Source organism: Barbus barbus, assembly GCF_936440315.1.
Source record: "Barbus barbus genome assembly, chromosome: 2".
NCBI lineage: Eukaryota > Metazoa > Chordata > Actinopteri > Cypriniformes > Cyprinidae > Barbus > Barbus barbus.
In genome coordinates, this window is record NC_136730.1 from 38,539,280 (window position 1) to 38,562,482 (window position 23,203).

General features: G+C 36.2%; 1 protein-coding gene across 1 annotated transcript; it reads right to left on the bottom strand.

The window, feature by feature from the left end:
- Positions 1–361: 361 nt before the first annotated feature.
- Positions 362–22,794, bottom strand: LOC306884827 (mitochondrial enolase superfamily member 1-like). The gene is made up of 15 exons (XM_079441043.1): positions 22,632–22,794; positions 22,384–22,492; positions 20,382–20,497; positions 20,226–20,312; positions 20,084–20,110; positions 19,649–19,721; positions 19,519–19,557; positions 17,726–17,808; positions 17,515–17,637; positions 17,212–17,346; positions 16,929–16,970; positions 16,370–16,499; positions 16,160–16,259; positions 15,017–15,098; positions 362–1,080 (listed from the first exon to the last, which is right to left on the bottom strand). Exons 1-15 carry the CDS (start codon positions 22,713–22,715, stop codon positions 979–981), a joined length of 1,332 nt encoding a protein of 443 aa, XP_079297169.1. The 5' UTR covers positions 22,716–22,794; the 3' UTR covers positions 362–978.
- Between the last annotated feature and the right edge of the window lie 409 nt (positions 22,795–23,203).

The following is a 23,203-nucleotide window of genomic DNA, read 5'->3' on the forward strand; positions in this document are numbered from 1 at the left end:
TCCACCAAATTCATTTAAAAGCAGAGCACAACATGCTTCAGGAAGTTTTGAAGAACCCCAGGGTGGCAACAAGGTGTCTACAAGCAGCTCTCGAGTCTGGGTGTGAATTTCACAAAATTCTCCTAGTCCATGTAAGAGACGTTCCAGCACTTAAGAAACTGTAAGATGTCCCTCCAAAGGGGGCAAAGGGATGTACTTCATCTGTACAAGTAAATTCCAGTATCCCTATGACTTCTTATCACAGAAATTCGCATTAAAGATATATATTTTCAGACTTACAGTAAAGTTTTGGGATGACCACCACCACCATGGGTGCTTCTCTTATTATTGCACAACAATAACAGATGCAACTTTATCTTTTCTGTAATGTTTATTAACCATAGTACCTTTAGAAAAAGAAGAAAACCTTTAAAAATTACAAAAAAAAATATAAGAAACATAAAAACAGAAAAGTTACATGTTTTCTTCAGATTTATTAACGCACACCACTCTTATCAAGTATATACCATCTATTAGTTTTTTTCACAGAGGTTTGTCATAGCACTCACAGATACATGTATGCAAACACTGCATATACAGTAAGTATGCACAATTGATAACCTTTAAGCAATTAAAAAAAAAACTGTAATAAGCAAATACAATTCACCATTGTTAGTTACTTCCCAAGTCTGGATTTGTAAATCAAGAACCCCAGTAGTTTCAGCATATACTTGTTCCATTTCCCTCTTTGGCTACACACTACATATCTTTTAAGATCATTAAAATATGAATTGATCGGACTTTTAAAAGGAATCATACAAATTTCCATATTCAGTCGCACTCTTTTAAAGCAAACATTTCATTAGCCATTTATCCTTCACATTCCTTTGCACTGCTAATCAAATCAATCAAGACAATCTGACAGGACTTCACGTGTAGTTATGAAAGTAGTAATGTTATAATTTCCATCGCAGTAGCACATACAGTATGAGTTCATTTTTACTGTTTCCCCTGCTGCTCAATGGCTCTCCAAACCACACCCTGAGGATACTGGTGCTTTTGCAGAGACTCTTCCAGCATTTCACAAGAGTATCCAGGGTCCTGAAGATGAAAAAACACATGATAAACCACAAAATATTGATATCATCTACTTTTAATTTAATATATGTGTGTATGAATGGAGCTATTTATTCATTTATTTTTCATTTTTCAAACACACACACACACACACACGTTGGTTTTTGTGGTTTATGGGGACTCTCCATAGGCGTAATGGTTTTTATACTGAACAAACTGTGTGTGCTATTGCCCTACACCAACCCTACACCTAAACTTAGCCCTCACAGGAGACTTTGTGCATTTTTAGATTTTCAAAAAAAACACCATTTAGTATGTTTTTTAAGCCTTTTGAATTACAGGGACATAGGCAGTGTCCTCATAAACCACCTATTGTAATACCTCTGTCATACCCATGTCATTATACAAATTTGTGTCCTCATAAACCACATAAACATGCACACACACACACACACAGCTCTGTGACATTGTGATTTTAATGACAACTAAGCACAAATATTTGTGCAGTATTAAGTGCTGTTATAACTCTATGTAGTAAAATACATTCCAGTATTACCACAGTGATATCATAATGTAGTAAATGTAATAACATTATTATGCAAAGAAAATGGATTACATTATTATGTGTTCACAATTTTATAATATTTTGAGAATGGTTACATTATGCAATATCACAATATTACACAATATTATAGTTCCACATCAATTCACAAAATTATTTCAGCTATTTTAAGCCTACCCCGAACTAGAATTGTTCCCCGAACTAGAAAATACAGAAAACGTCCAAACCAAATTAAGAGTAACAATTTAATTGAGGTTCAACAAATAATTTTGTTTTACAATACAGAGAAACAATAGATAAAAGTATCAGGTCCCTTTCTACAAAAGCACTTTTTGTAAATGATTTGATCAATGATCATAACCTAGATTTGCTCTGTTTGACAGAAACATGGCAAAAACCAGATGAATACATTACTTTAACTGAGTCCACCCCCCAAGATTACTGCTATAAAAATGAGCCACGTCCAAAAGGTAAAGGGGGAGGTGTTGCTACAATTTATAGCAATATTCTCAGTATTTCTCAGAGGGCAGGCTTTAAGTATAACTCGTTTGAAGTTATGGTGCTGCGTATAACATTATCTAGAGAAACACGTGTTAGTGATAAATCAATCCCCTGTGATGTTTGTACTGGCTACTGTATACAGGCCACCAGGGCACCACACAGACTTTATTAAAGAATTTGCTGATTTTCTATCCGTGTTAGTACTGGCTGCAGATAAAGTCTAAATTGTTGGCGATTTCAATATCCATGTCGATAATGAAAAAGATGCATTAGGATCAGCATTCATAGACATTCTGAACTCTATTGGGGCTAGACAACACGTGCATTGTCGAAATCATACTCTAGATTTAATACTGTTAATACAAGGTTCTTATTTAGGACAGTGGCTAGATTAACAAATCAAAACAGACGGCACCCAATCTAAATATTCCCTCACAGTTTAATAGTAATGACTTTATGAATTTCTTTACTGATAAAATAGATAACATCAGAAATACAATAACAAATGTAGATTGTACTGCGTCTAGTATTTCAGCTTCATTCATCGCACCCAAAGAAAAACTGCACTGCTTTACAACCATAGGACAGGAAGAGCTAAATAAACTTATCAGTGCATCTAAACCAACAACATGTTTATTACATCCTGTACCCACTAAACTACTGAAATATTATTAACTCATCATTATCTTTAGGTCACGTCCCAAAACCATTCAAGCTGGCAGTTATTAAGCCTCTTATTAAGAAACCACAACTAGATTCTACTGAACTGGCAAATTACAGACCCATTTAAGATCTTCCGTTTATATCTAAAATTTTATAAAAAGTTGTGTCTGCTCAATTGTGCTCCTTCTTGCAAAAAAATTATCTCTATGAAGAATTTCAGACAGGTTTCAGGCCTCACCATAGTACAGAAACTGCACTTGTTAAAATTATAAATGACTTGCTTCTTCCGTCAGACCAAGGCTGCATCTCATTGCTAGTATTACTTGATCTTAGTGCTGCGTTTGACACTATAGACCATGACATACTCATAGATCAATTACAAAACTATACTGGTATTCAAGGATAGTGTCAGGGTTCTGTCGTGTCTGTCATGTGTTCCCGCCTAATGTTTCCTTATTTGGTTTGTTTCCTGTCCTTGTTAAATGTAATCATTAGTTAATTCTTGTCCAGCTGTGTTGGTCTCGTTATCTATGATTTACCTGTGTATTTATAGTTCTGTCTGTTCAGTTAGATTTCGTCTGGTCTACTCGTTACTCCCCGGTGTTCCTGTTGATGTCTGCCTTGCCTTGTCCTGCCCTGATGTCATGATTAAAGTCTGTTATTTGAGTTTATATCCTCGTCTGCGTGTTCCTGGTTCCTCCCTCGTGTGTGCACCGTGACAGATAGGCTTTAAGATAGTTTAGATCCTACCTGTCCGATCGCTACCACTTTGTTCATTTAAATGGGGAGTCATCTCAATTATGACCAGTAAAGTATGGAGTACCACAAGGATCTGTCCTAGGTCCTCTGCTATTTTCAATATACATGTTGCCCCTTGGTAATATTAATAGAAAATACGGGATTAGTTTTCATTGTTATGCTGATGATACTCAACTATATATCTCAACAAGACCAGATGAAACTTCTAACTAAGTTCATAGATTATGTAAAAAATTTAAAAGATTGGATGACCAATAATTTCCTCCTATTAAATTCAGATAAGACAGAGATATTACTTATTGGACCAAAAAACAGTACACAGAATCTCTTGGATTACAATTTGCAACTAGACGGATGTACTCTTACGTCCTCTAAAATCAAAAATCTGGGTGTTATATTAGACAGCAACTTGTTACAAAAACAGCATTCTTCCATCTTAGAAACATTGCCAAGCTTTCGAAACATGCTACCTGTTTCTGATGCAGAAAAGCTAGTTCATGCATTCATGACCTCTAGACTGGACTATTGTAAAGCACTGCTAGGTGGTTGTCCTGCATCTTCAATAAACAAGCTACAGATAGTCCAAAATGCAGTGGAAAAAGCTCTTACCAGATCAAGAAAATATGATCATATTACCCCAATTTTACAGTCTCTGCACTGGCTACCTATTAAGTTCCGTATCATTTAAAAAATATTATTACTTGCCTATAAGGCCCTAAATGGTTTAGCTCCTGCGTACCTAACTTGTCTTCTACCACGCTAAAATCCAACCCGCTCCCTAAAGTCGCAAAACTCTGGACTTTTGGTAGTACCTAGGATAGCAAAGTCCCCTACAGGAGGTAGATCTTTTTCACATTTGGCTCCCAAACTCTGGAATAGCCTTCTTGATAACGTTCGGGGTTCAGACACACTCTTTCAGTTTAAATCTAGATTAAAGACACATCTCTTTAGCAAAGCATTCACATAATGCATCTTATAATCTTGTACTGCAGTTATATCTGATCAAATGTACATTATTATTATTCTTTAGCTTCGGTTGAACAAATAATTTTTGCTTAGATGGAACAGTAGCTACGCTAATTATGTCTCTATTTGTTTCTCGGTTTCTGCAATTACAGAAGCTTCAGTCTGGATCCAACCCTTAAATGATCTGAGATGACCGAACACCTATGAAAAGATGATGCCAAGCCCTCAGAGGACCTCAGAGGATGCCAACGCTCAGACAACATACAGAATTACCCAATTTTGCCATAAGTTAAATATATTAAGGTTCTGCAATATATAAATATATTGTGGAAACTTAATTTCCTTTACAGCTGCTTTGCAACGATTTGTATCGTAAAAAGCGCTATACAAATAAACTTGAACTTGAACTGTCACATGGAATTGATGTTAGTGGTGTTGAAATTCTGCAGCAAAGCGATGATCATTATCTAGTCTTGTGTAAACTCCATATAGCTAAAACTGTAAATTCTACTCCTTGTTACAAGTATGGTAGAACCATCACTTCTACCACAAAAGACTGCTTTGTAAGTAATCTTCCTGATTTATCTCAATTCCTCAGCATATCCAGCAGTGCAGAAAAACTTGATGATGTAACAGAAACTATGGACTCTCTCTTTTCTAGCACTTTAGATACAGTTGCTTCTTTTACGCTCAAGGAAGATCAAAGAAAACCGTCTGACTCCGTGGTATAATGAGCACACTAGCACCCTAAAGAGAGCAGCCCGGAAAATGGAGCACAGCTGGAGGAAAACAAAACTAGAGGTATTTCGTATAGCTTGGCGGGAAAGTACCCTATCCTACAGAAAAGCATTAAAAACTAATAGATCTGATTACTTGTCTCTTCTAGAAGAAAACAAACATAACCCCCAGTATTTATTCAATACAGTGACTAAACGAAAAATAAAGCATCAACAGGTGTTGGCATTTCCCAAGAGCACAGCAGTAATGACTTTATGAACTACTTTACTTCCAAGATCGATACTATCAGAGATACAATTGTAACCATGCAGCCGTCAGCTACAGTATCGCATCAGTACACTATAAATCCCCTGAGGAACAATTCTACTCATTCAGGAGAGGAAGAACTGTATAAACTTGTTAAATCATCTAAACCAACAACATGTATGTTAGACCTAATTCCATCTAAACTACTAAAAGAGCTGCTTCCAGAAGTCATAGATCCTATTTTGGCTATTATTAATTCATCATTGTCATTAGGATATGTCCCCAAAAACCTTCAAATTGGCTATTATTAAGCCTCTCATTAAAAAACCCCAACTTGACCCCAAAGATCTAGTTAATTACAGACCGATCTCAAATCTCCCTTTTCTGTCAAAGATACTAGAAAAGGTAGTATCCTCACAATTATATTCCTTCTTAGAGAAAAATGGTATCTGTAAGGAATTCCAGTCAGGATTTAGACAGTATAACAGTACTGAGACTGCTGTCATTAGAGTTACAAATGACCTGCTTCTATCATCTGATCGTGGTTGTATCTCTTTATTAGTTCTACTGGATCTTAGCGCTGCGTTCAACACTATCGACCACAATATTCTTTTGAATAGACTAGAACACTTTGTTGGCATTAGTGGAAGTGCCTTAGCATGGTTCAAATCGTATTTATCTGACCGCCATCAGTTCGTAGCAGTGAATGAAGAGGTATCATATCGATCACAAGTGCAGTATGGAGTACCTCAAGGCTTAGTACTAGGGCCGTTACTTTTCACGCTTTACATGTTAGCCTTGGGAGATATTATCAGGAGACATGGAGTTAGCTTTCACTGTTATGCTGATGATACTCAGCTCTATATTTCTTCGCGGCCTGGTGAAACACACCAAATTGAGAAACTAACAGAATGCATAGTTGATAAAAAAAACAGGATGACGAGTCATTTCTTACTGCTAAATTCTGAAAAAACAGAGGTGTTAATTATCGGACCTAAAAACCCCACATGTAATAACCTAGAACACTATCTAACACTTGACGGCTGCACTGCCAATTCTTCTTCATCAGTTAGGAACCTAGGTGTGCTGTTTGATAGCAATCTTTAATTTGAAAGCCATGTTTCTAGCATCTGTAAAACTGTGTTTTCCCATCTCAAAAACATATCTAAATTGCGACCAACGTCAAATGCAGAAATGCAAATTCATGCATTTATGACCTCAAGGTTAGAGTATTGTAATGCTTTATTGGGTGGTTGTTCTGCACGCTTGATCAACAAACTACAGTTGGTCCAAAATTCAGCAGCTAGAGTCCTTACTAGAACCAGGAAGTATGACCATATTAGCCCGGTTCTGTCAACACTGCACTGGCTCCCTATCAAACATCGTATAGATTTTAAAATCTTGTTAATTACTTATAAAGCCCTGAATGGCTTAGCTCCTCAGTACTTGAGCAAGCTCTTATCACATTATAGTCCTCCACGTCCGCTGCGTTCTCAAAACTCTGTCCGTTTGATATCAAAATCGACTGCGGGTGGCAGATCCTTTTCCTATTTAGCACCCAAACTCTGGAACAATCTACCTAACACTGTTCGGGAGGCAGACACACTCTGTCAGTTTAAATCTAGATTAAAGACACATTTCTTTAACCTGGCTTGTAACACACTAATACACTTCTATCATTCAAATCCCTTAAAGGATTGTTAGGCTGCATTAATTAGATCAACCGGAACTGGGAACACTCCCCATAACACACAATGTACTCGTTACAGCGTAAGAAGAATGGCATCTACGCTAATATTTGTCTGTTTCTTTCTTATTCTGTTTCTCAGTTTGTATCCAGATCAGATGGTGGATCAGCATCAAGAGATGATGTCTAGAGTCCTGATCGTCAGCGGAAACCAGGACACCTAGATGAGCCCCAGAGACATATGCCCAGTGAAGACCTCGACTACAATAAAGCTTAAAGTATAGCAAAATAACTAAAAATATAATAAAATACCTAACTACATAAAACTACTATTATTGTTAGAAATTGCATCAATATAAAGATAGAAATATAATACATTTATACATTTAAAATTTGTATTAAAACATAATATACAAATATGAAAAAACTTCAAATAATGAATAAAACACAAATATAACAAATACATTAAATTATAAATGAAAATGCCCCATCGGGACAAGACCACGGAAATCAGATACGCCTTTAGACAATCTGACATGGCTGCGGTTGGAATTGAACTGCGGGTTTCATCTGGCCCCCCCACTGAGCCTGGTTTCTCCCAAGGTTTTTTTCTCCATTCTGTCACAGAGGGAGTTTTGGTTCCTTGCCGCTGTCGCCTCTGGCTTGCTCAGTTGGGGACACTTAATTTCTAGTGAATATCATCGATTTGATTGCACAGATACTTTTTAAACTAAACTGAGCTATACAATGACATCTCTGAATTCAATAATAAAATGCCTTTAACTGAAAATTGAGTGTTTAATCTTATCATTATACATTACTGACACTCTAGCCTCCAATTTGATACTGTTAAATGCTTTGACACAATCTGTATTGTTAAAAGCGCTATATAAATAAAGGTGACTTGGCTTCACTTGACTACCACAGCCAAAACAACCAAAACCACCTATCTATATAATGACTGGATTGCTCATTGTGTTCTAAACCATAGTTCTAAACTGCCATTAGGCGGTGAACCCAATGGAAGTGTTTAAGCAGCCATATTGCTATTCCCTACCGACAGAGGGCGTTATTGACTGACAGTCAAAAACTTGACCTAAAATCACCTGATTTGAAGCGTATCATTCACTCAGGATTAGTTTTTAGGATGTATATGTAAATTAATTGTTACTTCAGATGTGATCTGCATTGTTTAAGTTTTTGTTTTTTTTGCAAAGGATAAATGATCCTATATTGAAATTGTTAAGGTGGGTGTGTCTCCTGTGCACTTGCCGACAGAGGAAGCTGATCTAACACAAAATCTATTTCTTTATGTACATAACTATGCAGGAAATATTAAACATGAAAAGTTATCTGGTATTAGTATCAGAAATTACAGTTTGTTCACAAAAATGTTGATGCCAACAATGAACTGAAACAATTTGTCCAGATAAATCATCTTTAATTGATCTTATCCTAACCAACGTTCCTTACAAATACTCAACAGCTTCTGTTTTTGCAAATGACATTAGTGATCACTGTGTTGTTGCCACGGTCAGAAACACAAAAATTCCTAAAACCAAGCCACGTATCATTATTAAGCGCGACACAAAACATTTTTCGGTACAAGGGTTTTTATTTGACCTGTTTTATTTTGATTGGGATAAAATGTATCTTATTGCAGATGTTGAAAATGCTTGGAAATTTTTTTATGATGGTTTTAAAGAAATTATTGACAAGCATGCTCCCCTCAGAAAATATAGAGTAAAAGGCCGAAACAATGCATGGTTTACTGTAGATTTAGCCAACTCTCTTCATGAGCGTGATAAGGCCTGGGCAAAAGCCAGGAAAACAAGCCTGGATTCTGATTGGCTGCTCTTCAGGAGACTGCGCAATTTGTGCACTGTGGCTATCAGAAAGGCTAAAGCTGATCACTTTCTTATAGAAACTTCAAATAATTTAAATAACCCCTTAAAATTCTGGAAGACGATTAAATCCTTGGCTGGAAACAAAACTGGCATTGAGCTGCCACCATGTATTCTTAAGGACTCACATAATTTATCCGATAAGGCTGAGATGCTTGACTGTTTTAATGAGCATTTTATTGCCTCTGGTTTATTATTTGATTCCCTCAACACTTCACATCAGAATCATCCTAAAGTTAATTCTCATGGTCATTCTGGAGTCAGTAATTCTTTTAGTTTTAAGCCATTTTCAGTTTCAGAAGTGCATAAAGCCCTCACACTTTTAGACATTAGAAAATCGGCTGGTCCTGATAATTTGGAGCCATACTTTCTACAGTTAGCATCCGATTTTATTGCATCGCCTTTGACTTATCTTTTTAATCTTTCTCTGGATACGAATGAAATTCCACTTATATGGAAATCCGCATTTGTTCTTCCTCTGTTAAAAGGAGGGGACCCAACTGATTTAAATAATTACAGACCCATCTCGAAACTGTCCGTCCTGGCCAAGGTTATGGAAACTCTGGTGAACGAACAATTGAAAGAGTTTCTAACTATTAATAATATTCTGTCTAATTTTCAATCAGGTTTTCGTAAAAAACACAGCACAATTACAGCAGCCCTAAAAGTAGTAAATGATTTTATTGACTCTTTAGACAAAAAACAACATTGCGCAGCTCTCTTCATGGACCTATCGAAGGCTTTTGATACTGTGGATCATGTAATATTAATACAAAGACTTCTTAGTGTCGGGTTGCCTAAACAAACAGTTTGCTGGTTTGAAAACTATCTATCAGGTAGATCCCAGTGTGTACAGGCAGATGGTCTCACCTCCAGCCCTCTTAGTATATCCAAGGGTGTGCCCCAGGGGTCAGTGCTGGGACCACTTTTATTTATTTTATATATTAACAATCTTGATCAAAATGTCTCCAACGCAAATTTTCATTTCTATGCCGATGATACTGTGATATACTGCTCTGCATCAACTCCAAACCAAGCTCTTTGTCAGCTTCAACTTGCATTTGATACTGTACAACGTACTTTGCTCGATTTAAAACTTGTTTTGAATGACGACAAAACAAAACTTATGTTGTTCTCAAATGCAAAATTAAAGTCACGGAACCTTATAACTATCACTACTTCTCAGGGCTCCGAGATTGAGTTTGTATCTCAATACAAGTATCTTGGTATCCTAATTGATGATTCACTCTCTTTTAAACCTCACATTCAACAGTTGGTAAAAAAACTAAAGCTGAAATTGGGTTTTTATTTTAGAAACAAGTCATGTTTTTCCTTTGAGGCCAAAAGGAGGCTTGTTGCTGCCACTTTCTTGTCAGTGCTGGACTATGGCGATGTTATATACATGAATGCTTCCATCACATGCTTGAAACTGTTAGATACTGTTTATCACGGAGCTCTTAGGTTTATCACAAACTTTAGAGCACTTACTCATCACTGTTCTTTGTATGATCGGGTTGGTTGGTCTGCATTGTCCACCCGCAGACTTATTCATTGGTATATTTTTATCTATAAGGCAATTCTTGGTTTGCTTCCCCCATATCTCCAATCTTACATCGAAAAGAAATGTACAGGAAGATATTGTCTTCGTTCTGAGGACTTATTATTATTATCTGTCCCTCAAGTCCGGACTGAACTGGGAAAAGGGGCGTTTAAGTATGCGGCCCCCTGCACTTGGAATCAGCTGCAAAATGTCCTGATTCTTAAGGAGCCAGTTTCATTGGTTGATTTTAAAATACTTTTAAACAACATGGCAGCTACACAAACTGGCTGTAGATGTTATGACTGACTCAGTTATACTTACTTACTTTTGTCATTTAGCAGACGCTTTTGTCCAAAGCGACTTACAAATAAGAAAAAGTAACTAAAACTAAAAAGTTACAACTCTATAAATACTATCTACCCACATATTTAAGAAAATAAAGAAATTAAATAAAATTAACACATGCATATAACAACAACATTTCAATAATAAACATATCAATGAAAAAATTAAATAAAAAGCTACTACTATCCCTTGCCGGTGTCCCTGCCCGGTGGAGTCGCACGGTAGAGTCGATGGTCTTTACACTCTTTACTTTTTTACTTTTGTCATTTAGCAGACGCTTTTGTCCAAAGCGACTTACAAATAAGAAAAAGTAACTAAAACTAAAAAGTTACAACTCTATAAATACTATCTACCCACATATTTAAGAAAATAAAGAAATTAAATAAAATTAACACATGCATATAACAACAACATTTCAATAATAAACATATCAATGAAAAAATTAAATAAAAAGCTACTACTATCCCTTGCCGGTGTCCCTGCCCGGTGGAGTCGCACGGTAGAGTCGATGGTCTTTACACTCTTTACTTTTTTACTTTTGTCATTTAGCAGACGCTTTTGTCCAAAGCGACTTACAAATAAGAAAAAGTAACTAAAACTAAAAAGTTACAACTCTATAAATACTATCTACCCACATATTTAAGAAAATAAAGAAATTAAATAAAATTAACACATGCATATAACAACAACATTTCAATAATAAACATATCAATGAAAAAATTAAATAAAAAGCTACTACTATCCCTTGCCGGTGTCCCTGCCCGGTGGAGTCGCACGGTAGAGTCGATGGTCTTTACACTCTTTGGTCTTCACACTAAGAGGGCTTCACACGACGACTGCCGCGACCGCTGCCGCGGTATAATAACCTTCATTATACCAATCTAACAAATGATCATTTCAATTCAGCTGGACCCACTTTCCTGTTTAACAACTACAAATGGCCAAGCAAGTGCACACACTGACAAGATACACGATACAGTACGAGACCAAACGCGATTTCAGCAACTCTCATCCTAGTAAACAAAATAAGCGTTTCCTAGCAACGGCAAATGCGCTAAACACTGAGACAAGTAAATACACTTACGAGCTGATTTTAAACTTCCGCTGATAGACTGCTTCTCTTAAAGACCACTTCCATTACACTGCCTTCTGCTGGCGCTTGAACCCACTTTCCTGTTTATCAACTACAAATGGCCAAGCAAGTGCACACACTGACAAGATACACGATACAGTACGAGACCAAACGCGATTTCAGCAACTCTCATCCTAGTAAACAAAATAAGCGTTTCCTAGCAACGGCAAATGCGCTAAACTAGGGGTGTGCGATATGACGATTTTTGATCGTGGACGATAAAAATGTCTCCACGATCTGCTTTTTAAGAAATATCGTAGTATCGCGCTACAGCGCACATTGTCAATTACAGTTCTGGCGCCTCCGTCTCTATATACTGTACAACACGACATACAGCAGTAGAGTTACTCTGACAGGACACTGCACTTATTCGCGATCGCAAAAGTACATTATTTGCATACAAGCCTTGCTGGTTAAATGTTTCATTCGCGCGCTGGTCTGACGTGCGCTTGTTCTGAGCGGATACACCTGAAGCACGCACTAAAACGCCTGTCTAACAGCGCCTGATTACTCAACTAAGCTATATTTTGCGCTAATACTGTCAAAACACACAAGGTTTACATACAGACTGAGTTGGTTATCTCTAAAATGAAAGTAAATAGTTAAGAGAGAAAGGGATGCGTGCCTGTACTGTATATTAGATGCGTGCAGCTCTTAAAGGGACAGGACACTAAACGTGCGGTCGACTGTCATTAAAGGGATAGTTCACCCTAAAATTTAATTTCTGTCATTATTTACTCAGTGGAAAACCAAACAGTTGCTGGTCCACATTGACTTTGATAGTAGGAAAGAAAAATCCTATGGAAGTCACTGAGGACCAGCAACTGTTTGGTTTTCCACCTTCTTCAAAATAGCATTTATGTTCAGCAGAAGAAAGAAACTCATTCCGGTTTAAAACAACTTTTGAGTAAATGATGATATAAAAATACAACATTATGACAGAATTGACAGACAGATGACAGAATATTTATTTTTGGGGGAACTATTCATTTAACGTTAACAAAACAACAAAACGCAAAGAGAAAAATCACTCACTATTCTTGACTGAAAAACTTTAATACAGTTGCTTTAGGAATCAGTCTATCTAGTGTTTTATTTTTATATTTGTTCATTCAATGAAATTGAATGAACAAATATAAAAATAAAATACACCTGCTAAATACACCTATTGTACCTGGAAATAAAGCACTGTTTGTTTTATTTGTATATTATGTGTATTTGTAATGTGTATCTTTGTTCTTATTTTTTAATAAGAAAAATAAAATAATGACAAAGATTTTTTATCTTCACCCACTTTGGCCTAAATATCTGCCATGCATCTTTGTCTTTCTAGTTTGGCTGTAATGCTCAGACAACTTGTAAAACCAAAATAGTAAAACTAACAAAGAATCGTGATAAAAATCGTGAATCGTGATATTTCTATAAAAAAATCGTGATATGATATTTTTCCCATATCGCCCACCCCTACGCTAAACACTGAGACAAGTAAATACACTTACGAGCTGATTTTAAACTTCCGCTGATAGACTGCTTCTCTTAAAGACCACTTCCATTACACTGCCTTCTGCTGGCGCTTGAACCCACTTTCCTGTTTATCAACTACAAATGGCCAAGCAAGTGCACACACTGACAAGATACACGATACAGTTATGACGGACGATCCTTGTTGTTGTTTATCGCTTGCGATAATATGTGAAATTCTGATTTCTTTTAACTTTATAATTATTTATTACTTGTATAAATTGTTATATGTTGATGTTATATGTTACATGTTTTTATGTCTGCAACCTTGTTAATTGTGCTGCTGCCTGTCTTGGCCAGGACGCTCTTGGAAAAGAGATTTTTAATCTCAATGAGTTTTATTCTGGTTAAATAAAGGTAATAATAAATTTGAGAAGGAGAATAGGAAGACTATGTGTAAGTGGATGAAGAGGAAGAGAATGAGGATGAGAAAGAGCAAAGTGTGGAGTGCTGTCAAGACTGGATCTAGCACACCAGAGGGTTTTTCCTTCGCCTAGCAAGAGACGACGTTGCCTGTGATATGGACAAAGTCCTCAAGCTGGACTCAACACAAAGCTGTGATGCTGAGTCAGAATCAATCTCTCACTGACTTGGATTTTGTAGTTGCACAACTTTTTTTGACTGTACTGTAACATGCTTTTCATTTAGAGATTTCTTTGTCCTTTTGGGATTTTGCATTTGGATTACGTATTTTTACAGTATGCGAGTGTTGAATACACAGACATCGAATACTCTACAATATTTCATTTATAATTTATTTTTACGTCACTGCAAAATGAGTTTTCTGTATACAATGGCTGTGTGAATGATCTGAAAGTATTGTTTGATTTTGAGTACAGGTGAAATTGTTTCGGACCAATTGTATTTTAAAAGGTCAGGGTTTTGTGAATTTAGTTTGAAGATTTGGCATTGTGTTTAATGTTGTGAGAAAACAGGTGAAGGTTTGAAAAAATGTGTCTTAGCAATTGCGAAAAACTGCAATTCAGTATAATGTTTGGGACTACTAGAGAATACTAATATGGTGGCACTGTGGCTTCACTTTTTTTTTTATAATGTCATGAGCAATCCAGTTGTCTATTATAGATTAGAGAACAAAACCCATAAAGACCAAGCAAACAAATATAAATTAGTTCTACAAACAAGAGTGTTTTAAGGGCAAACACTTCAAAAAAGGTGTGGTAAATCTGATTTAAGTGGAACAATTGACTCCGTACACACCATTAAATTATTGAAAAATAATACTTTGTAATGTGGCCTAAGGTGTCAGTGATTCAACAAACTGTCCAATCATTCTTATATTGGGATGCTACAACATTTTATTGTCAAAAGTCCCTAAACATCTGTTAATAGCAGCAGAATGCTGTATATCCCTTGTGTTTATTTTTTTTTTACTTACCTTTGGTGGTATGTAGTGGGCATTTCTGATGATGGTGGGGCTTTTAAAATGTTCATGAAGGTGATCCACATACTCACACATCCTTCAAAACACACAGCAACCAAAAGCTCAATGAAATTAACTTAAGCAATTCATGTTTAACATTTAAAGGAATTGTTCACCCAAAACTGAAAGCACTCCAAAAATGTACTTGAAAATCTTCAAGGCTTCCCTGGTCAATTAATTGACATTTCACAAATCATCCACTCAACAGTAGTTATTTTCCATCTTTTGTTTTTTTTATACGCTCTTAAAAATAAAGGTGCTTTAAAAAGTTCTTCACAGAGATGCCATACAAGAACCATTTTCGGGTCCACAAAGAATCGTTCAGTCAAAAGTTCTTTAAAGAACCATCTCTTCCTTATCCTTTTATAATCTGAAGAACCTTCTTTCACCACAAAGAACCTTTTGTGAAACAGAAACATTCGTCAGATGTTAAATGTTCTTTATGGAACCATTTAGACAAAAAGGTTCTTCTATGGCATCGTGAAGCACCTTTATTTTTAAGAGTGTACACAATTTCAACAATCATAGATATCTGTCTTTTATGTTCTATATTCATGTTGGAGTCTAGTTACCACAAGCAAATATTGCTGAGGGGGGTTACGAATATGACCGCCTAGTTAACTGACTTTGTGTGGTGAAGGGACTTAGCTAGTTGTCTGGTAACAGTCTAGTTGATGGGTGATGTTCACTAATTTATAAACTTTTCTATATTCAAATATTTGATTAGGATGAGCTGAACTCAAAGCCAGACAAATTATACAGGGCTTCCTTAAAGCTGATTGTCAGCTAGTTTAGTCACAACTAGTCAGTTTTAAAAGTATGTAGTTTTGTCTCTGCCTATTACCCACACTTGGAGTATAGAACACAAGTCGCATGCTTTTGTAGACTACATTTACAGTAATTTGATGGTGCCTTTTGAAGCTCAACATCCCATTGATTTTTGTTATAAAAACAAATCTCTATATTACACAATAAAAGAAAATAATACAGGGACTTGCAGCTACAGTACATAATGAGGGTGTGTAAATGATCAATTTCAGGTGAACATATTACATTTAGTACGCATCAAAAAAAGAAGTATTTGTTCAAAACACATACCTATTATTTAAACTAGCAGACACTGAAATGTAGTCAAATAAAATAAGGTGCTGAACAAGCTCACACAGTCCCACACCCCCGGCATGAGGACACACAGGAACTGCAAAGAAAACCATGATACACAATTTTGAATTTTATAGAAATCAAGAAAGGTAGACAATCATTCAAATCAGAGATTTGCTCACCTCACAATATCAAAATTTGATTTACCATTAAACTTGGCAGCCATGAGTATGATGGCAAGGTTTTCGTTCACACTGCCCACCCTACAACTGTCAATCTGAACAAACTGTAGAGCTGAGGCCTGGAGAAACTGCTTAAACATCACCCTGTTATGGCACTGCAAACAAGCACACAAAGATGCACTGCAGATACAATGTGTATCTGAAAAATAACAAAGAGTGATAGCTAAAAATCCTGTAATCATTTACTTATCCTCATGTCGTTCCAAACCTGTATGACTTTTTTCTATGAAACACACAAAAAAAACGTTATCTGAAAAATATACTTTTTCCCCATGCAATGAACAATACTTTAGACCCATACTTCCTTAAAAGTATTGTCTTTTGTGTTGAAGAAAGAAATTCATAGAAGTTTGGAATGACATCAAGGTGACTTTTCAGTTTTGTATGAACTCCCTTTAAAACAGCACTGACAGATAGCAGAACATAGCAGAGTTTAATAACAGTAAAAACAGTGGGACATATAAAGTAGTAGGTCCTCTTATAATGCAGTGTTTAGCATTTGCACATTTTCTATATATTCTCACCTGCTCTCCAGTGGCGACTCCAATACCCAAGGGTGCAAGTGCCTAAAATAAGACAAAAACCCGAATAACATGGTTTAAAGGGATAGTTCACCCAAAAATTTCTGTCATTAATTACTCACCCCCTTATGACTGTCTATGCAAGGTCAGAGAGCTCTGGGATTTCATCAAAAATATCTTAATTTGTGTTCCAAAGATGAACAGAGGTCTTATGGGTTTGGAACGTCATGAGGGTGAGTAATTAATGAACTATCCCTTTAATAATGAACATAATGAACCTGTTTACCTTAGAGATGGAAGCATGACCTAATATATCATCAGGACATGTGGGCTCCTCAATCCATAGAGGTTGAAACTCTGCCAGCTTGGTCACCCAAATAATTGCTTCATGAACGTCCCATCGCTGGTTGGCATCAATCATCTGACAGACAAGAGGACTTGTAAACTCTCCTGCCAAACATAGCCTTCTATTCTTAGTTTGGACCAGTTTAATGTTTAACTGAAGTGAAATATGACAAGGCTGAAATATTTAAAACAAATATTTTTTCTTATGTGTTTTGCAATGTATACGTGTTTGACTTTGAATCACCAGGGTATTGTTTGGTCCAATCAGCTTCCGGATAAGGCTGCATCTGCGGATGTCATCCTGCAAATCAGCCCCAACCTTCACTTTAAATTTAGTCCATCCTTGGGCAAGAGCTTCAGAGCAGAGCTACACAAAGACAAACATATCAAGTAAATGTTCCTTGTCTGAGTATGATTACAATAGAAACCAAAAACAGCACAATAAACAGATATACCTGGGTTAGTTGTTGGTCAGTGTATCCCAGCCAGGCACAGGAAGTGGTGTAGGCAGGATAGCCTTCTTTTAACATCTGCTCCTCTGTAGAGGTTTAAAGTTATTAGTAAAAAAAAAGATGGTTGTCCGCACACTGAAATTACAGCTCCAAAAAGTTTATTTGCAAATGTTTGGGTAATTTCAGTGTTTGGTCATGGTCATCTGTATTTGTTTATTTTGTTGTCCTGCACATGAGCCTAATTCTGCACTGTAAAAAAACTTTTAAAGGCAACCAGCTTCAGCAGATTTTTGAGTTTTCTCAATTTATTTTTGTAGGAGATTTTTGAGTTCTCTCAACTTTTTGTTGAATAAACTTAAAACAACAAGTTGAGAAAACTCAAAAATCTGCTGAAGCTGGTTTCCTTAAACTTTTAAGTTTGCTCAACTTTTTTCTTTTTACAGTGTGGTTATTTGATTAAAAATACAGTAAAACAATAATATTGTAAAACATTGTTACAATTTAGAAGAACTGTTTTCTATGTTGATTTTTTAAAACGCAATTTATTGTTGTGATGGCTCATTTAGTGAGCAAAAAAAAATAAAACAAACAAATATTCAAACAAAAAATATTTGGAAGACAATTTTTGGTAATTGTTTATTTTGATGGTCCCTTTTGAACATTCTGTTGACAATAAGTAACATTGCACCTACTTGCCAACTAACTCTCATTAGAGTGTTCGTAGACATCTCAATATCTGCGAACACTTTATTGTGATGGTCTTCCAACAGACATCCTACTGACTACAAGTAACTTTGCAAGTACATGTCAACTTATTTTAACCCTAACCCTACCAGTCTACTAATACTCTACTAACACGCTAATGAGAGTTAACCCAAGTTCAACATTAAACAGTTCAACCCAAATGTTAGAGTGTGTGCAGCGCATTTTACGGAGGACTATTTCCTGAACCTGGAAGAGTAACGTTAGCCTACAATGCTGGCTTGCACAAAGGCTGTTTTTATAAAGTGGGGCAATTCCAACTTTGTAAGGACAGTCTGGCGCTTCTGACTCACAGCCTGTAAGTATGTTTCTGCTGCTGACGATTCAAACATGATTTTTGAGCAGTGTAGAGTAAGTAGTGCTTGTTTGTCCTTTCTCCGATCACAAATGCAGACATGGTAATGTTTACCCAGTGCGATGCTGCGTAACGCGTAAAAAGACAGTATAAGTCATTATAATCAGTAATTATGTCCCCACTGGATGCAACAAATGCCTCGTTTATAATGGGTTTTAGTGTTTATGTGTAGTCGCGCCGGGACACAGCATCACAATATGCTAAGGGGGCATAACATTTCCGTCTCACGCTTGAGGTATTTGGCCAATCACAACGCACTGGATAGCTGGCCAATCAGCACGCCTCGCTTCTCAGAACAATGAGCTTTGTAAAAATTGGCACGTTTCAGAAAGGCGGGGCATAGAGTAGCACCAATAATGTACAGTATGTGGAAAATAATGTGTTTTTTGAACCTTAAACCACATTGCATTACACCAAATACACAAAATAATGTTCTTTTTAAAAAATTTAATATGACCCCTTTAACAGATATGTAGATGCAATGCTACTTACTGTATAGTCAACAGAATGTGTTAAAGGACCTTCAAAATAACGTGAAGTCTTTCTTGCTGAATAAAACAGTTTCTTAAAAAAGTCTTACTGACCCAAGCTTTTGAATTGTAGTGCTCATCTGTGCTCAAAGGGCACTTTATGAAAGATATAGATCAGCAACACTCTTTATAGTCTTTATGAATCTTACCTCTACTTTTCTGCCCCGTTTTTGCTTTTACCAATATATCTAAAAGAAAAAGAAGTGAAGAAACGCACTACTGTTTATGAATGCAATAGCTCATTAAATGACAATTCCAAACAATCCTTAATGACCTCACCTAAAGCTTCCTGCTCAGTCAGTGCATCGGTGATATATCTGAAATCAATACAGCTGATCAACTTTGCAGGATCCTAGAGAGAGGATTCATAAATATACACAAAAATAAGAATAATGTTAAACTGTCAACACATTTAAAGGTCGTCTTGATTTATGGTGGTCCACTTTAAAGTCAGCATGAAATCAAAACTGATTTGTGTTCTTAATACATTACTGGTCTAATTGTAAACAAATCATCCATATTTGTTTATACTTTTTTTTCCCTTTCATCAAATTGTCATAACTACAATCTTATATGCAACCAACAAATAAATAATTTTTGTTAATTTTGTTTGATAAGCCTCAATATTTGTTTCATGCCTACTTTAAGAAATATTCCTTTGTTTTGCATCTTAATTACGTTCATGTAAGCACCTAAGAGATGATTTATACTCACCATGTCAACAAGTAGCTTCCATAGGGGCTGCAAAACATATTCATTATGGCCTTTAATCATATCCCATACTCGTTCATTCTTATAATATTTATTCAAATTGATAGCATGCAAAAGAATTTGTCTTCAAGGGTTTGTTTCTCACCTTGCCCTCCACTCGCGCCCATAAATCCCAAACAGCATTCAGAACAGCTGCTGTCGCCAGCTGAATTACTCCTTTTTCTGGTCCAATCTATTAGTAAGTTCAACTGTTCATTAAACTGTTAGTGACGTCTACCTGCGCTCATGTTGTGATACTTACCCATCTCATCTGACCATCACTGCTCAGGAGTCTGTAGAAGCCTCTGAAGTCACTGACTATCTCCTTCAAAGTCTTCCCGACCACCAAAGCAGATAAGGCTTTAACTGCACATACCACTAGACATAAACAGACAATGATTAAGCTTAGTATAAACTAGTTCAAAGAAAATGATATTGGAATTTCTTTCATAATTGGAAACTGATGAATTCTAATGGGAATAGTATACAAACAACACAAACACGTTTATTGTTACACTCCTGCAGAAAAAGAATTCAAAATATATTCCAAGATTGAATCATCCTTGTGCAATACCAACACATCACTCAACCAAGTGGTTCATTCTGGTTATGTAACTGCTTTATCTGGGAATATATATCCCAGTACAAGTAGAGTTTTGATAATAACTGACCAATATGCTTTTAATGGCTGATACCGTTAACTACCAAAGCTTATATAATTCAGATGTAGCACAACACCTTCCACTGATATTGACACACTTGATAAATATGAGACTTTCATTCAAAATATAACTTTTACTCAATACAGTGAAATAATATTTTTATACAATATTCCTAAAGGGACTATGGCCAGGATACTGTGGTTACCAAAGCTAAAACTTCATTATGTGGTCAGTGAACCATTTTTGTGTTGATTTTAATGTGCACTTTGGATCATTGTCTAACCGCGGTCAAGTTTAAGCTTTCTGGCAGATGCACTCAGGTGTTTAATGTCAGCTGCTACTTGATGCAGTCCATGGCACCATGTATCCTGACAAGAAGACAAACTCCCCCACACCAACATACTTCACAGATTCTGAAGGAAACATCATGAAGATAAACAACACGATATCTTTTACAGCTGGTTTTCTCATATTTAGCAAGGGTGCCAGTAATAAACAGCAATGTAAAAAATACAAATAAAACATAAAATTGCTGATTTGGAAAATCTTGCTATAGTATCACCAACAAAATTATTTTATCTTATTATTATTTTAGAAGTTTATTTCCACCAAGTAATGAATGAATGAATTAATTAATTCTAAAAAAAAATCTAAGTTTTGAGAAAAAGTAGCTATTTCTTTTTCTTTTTATTATTTTTTAAAGCTTCAAAAGAAATCAGATTTCCATACGTTACTATGGAGTTTTAGGGTGTATTCACACCTGTCTTGTTTGGCTCGATTAAAACGAACTCTGGTTCGTTTCCCCCTTTGGTGCGGATCTTTTGGGCAGGTGTGAATACAGCAATCGCACTCTGGTGCGCACCAAACAACCGAGCCGAGACCCAGCTGAAGAGGTGGTCTCGGTTCGGTTCCAACCGAAAGGGGTGGTGTTTTCGGGCGATCGTGCAGTTAGCTTACACGTGCGAAAGCCTGCAATCGCTCACCTATTCAGGTTTTTTTAGGTTTCACTTTCGCTTTCTTTATACCTGATCCGTGTTCTGCGCAGTGCTACTGTCAATATGCCATGGTAGCGCACATAAAAGCATGCTCTCTCCGTCGGAACCGTCTTGCAGCACTTCTTCGTCTTCGCAAAATCTTACAACATGGTATAGATGACATTGTCTCATCTGATGTTCATAGGTGTCTGCATATTGCGTTTGTAGCTGATAAAAGAAAATCAGTAAAATAATAACAATTGCACTATGAAGAATCTCCATGATTAGCCTGTTTTCGAACTTCCTGCTTTTCCCTGCTTGAGAATTTCTGTCCAATGAATTGATGACCTTAGCACACGTGTGGTTTTGTTTACAATTACTGGTTCACTTGAAAAAAGGGCAGTGTAAAAGCGAACCGCACCAAACAAAACAAAAAAAAAACATTCTATTTGGTCCGGACCAAAGCAAGTGAACTAACGGACTTTCCTGGTGTGAATACACCCTTAAGGAATAGAAATCTATTTCACCTCAGGGTGTCAGTCTTGTATTGTTATTGAAATCATAGGATCCACTCGCACGACATGGTCATGTGACATATTTGTAGAATAGTTAGATTTGTGAATCTCACCGATTTCCGTCCCTCTTCCTACAGTAAAGGTCAACCCATAACCCTTCAGTGCAGCAGCCGAGTCCGTCTCGAGAACAACATATGCGACAGAGTAATCTGGATCGGTGTGCTGCAATCAATCACACTCAATTTAATGCATGTATTATTGTCGGTGCATCTAATAACTCTGAAATCACCGAAATAAACACTATATAGAAGTGTATTATAATAAAGTCTCTGTAGTCTTTAAGTAACGTTAGGCTACGCACCATTGCATCCGATCCATGTTGTTCCAGTGACGTCGGGAACCTTATGTCGCGCACTGTCACATTTATTATTTTGCTTTCGAGCATTTTGTTTCAGTTGTAAACTTTGCACAGACTCGGCAGTTGTGAACTACACTTGCCTTTAAACACTCCGCCCAGAGAAAGCTACTATTGGCTTTTTGACAGACTGTAGAAATGTGATTGGCGTTTTTGGAACGACGTGATCACATGATCATAAGAAACGAAACTAGTGCTGGCGAATACAAGGCGTTCTGTAATAGGATAAATATTAGTATTACACCTACCATATAACTGGCAAAATCATCAAGTTACAAAATCATTGGTTACTTTAAACTATTTTTTTTGATAAACCACAGACATTCTTTGTAAAAAACAAAACAAAAGAAAACAATCCTAAAGGAATTCTAATAAACTTTTTTTAAAAGACAATTTGATATTCATATTAATGGGTTTAAATAAGAACATGTGAATAAAAAAAAATTGCCCAATATTCTGAATTGATATTAACTTCAAAAATTAAAAAAATTATAATAATAATAAAAAAAATATATATA

Excerpts from the sequence above, each read along its gene's own strand:
- LOC306884827 (XM_079441043.1), bottom strand. The coding sequence starts at position 22,715 with ATGCTCGAAAGCAAAATAATAAATGTGACAGTGCGCGACATAAGGTTC. Across the intron at positions 22,493-22,631 it reads AACATGGATCGGATGCAATG|CACACCGATCCAGATTACTC; the intron begins GTGCGTAGCCTA and ends GATTGATTGCAG. Across the intron at positions 15,099-16,159 it reads TCTGCTAGTTTAAATAATAG|GATGTGTGAGTATGTGGATC; the intron begins GTATGTGTTTTG and ends TGTGTTTTGAAG.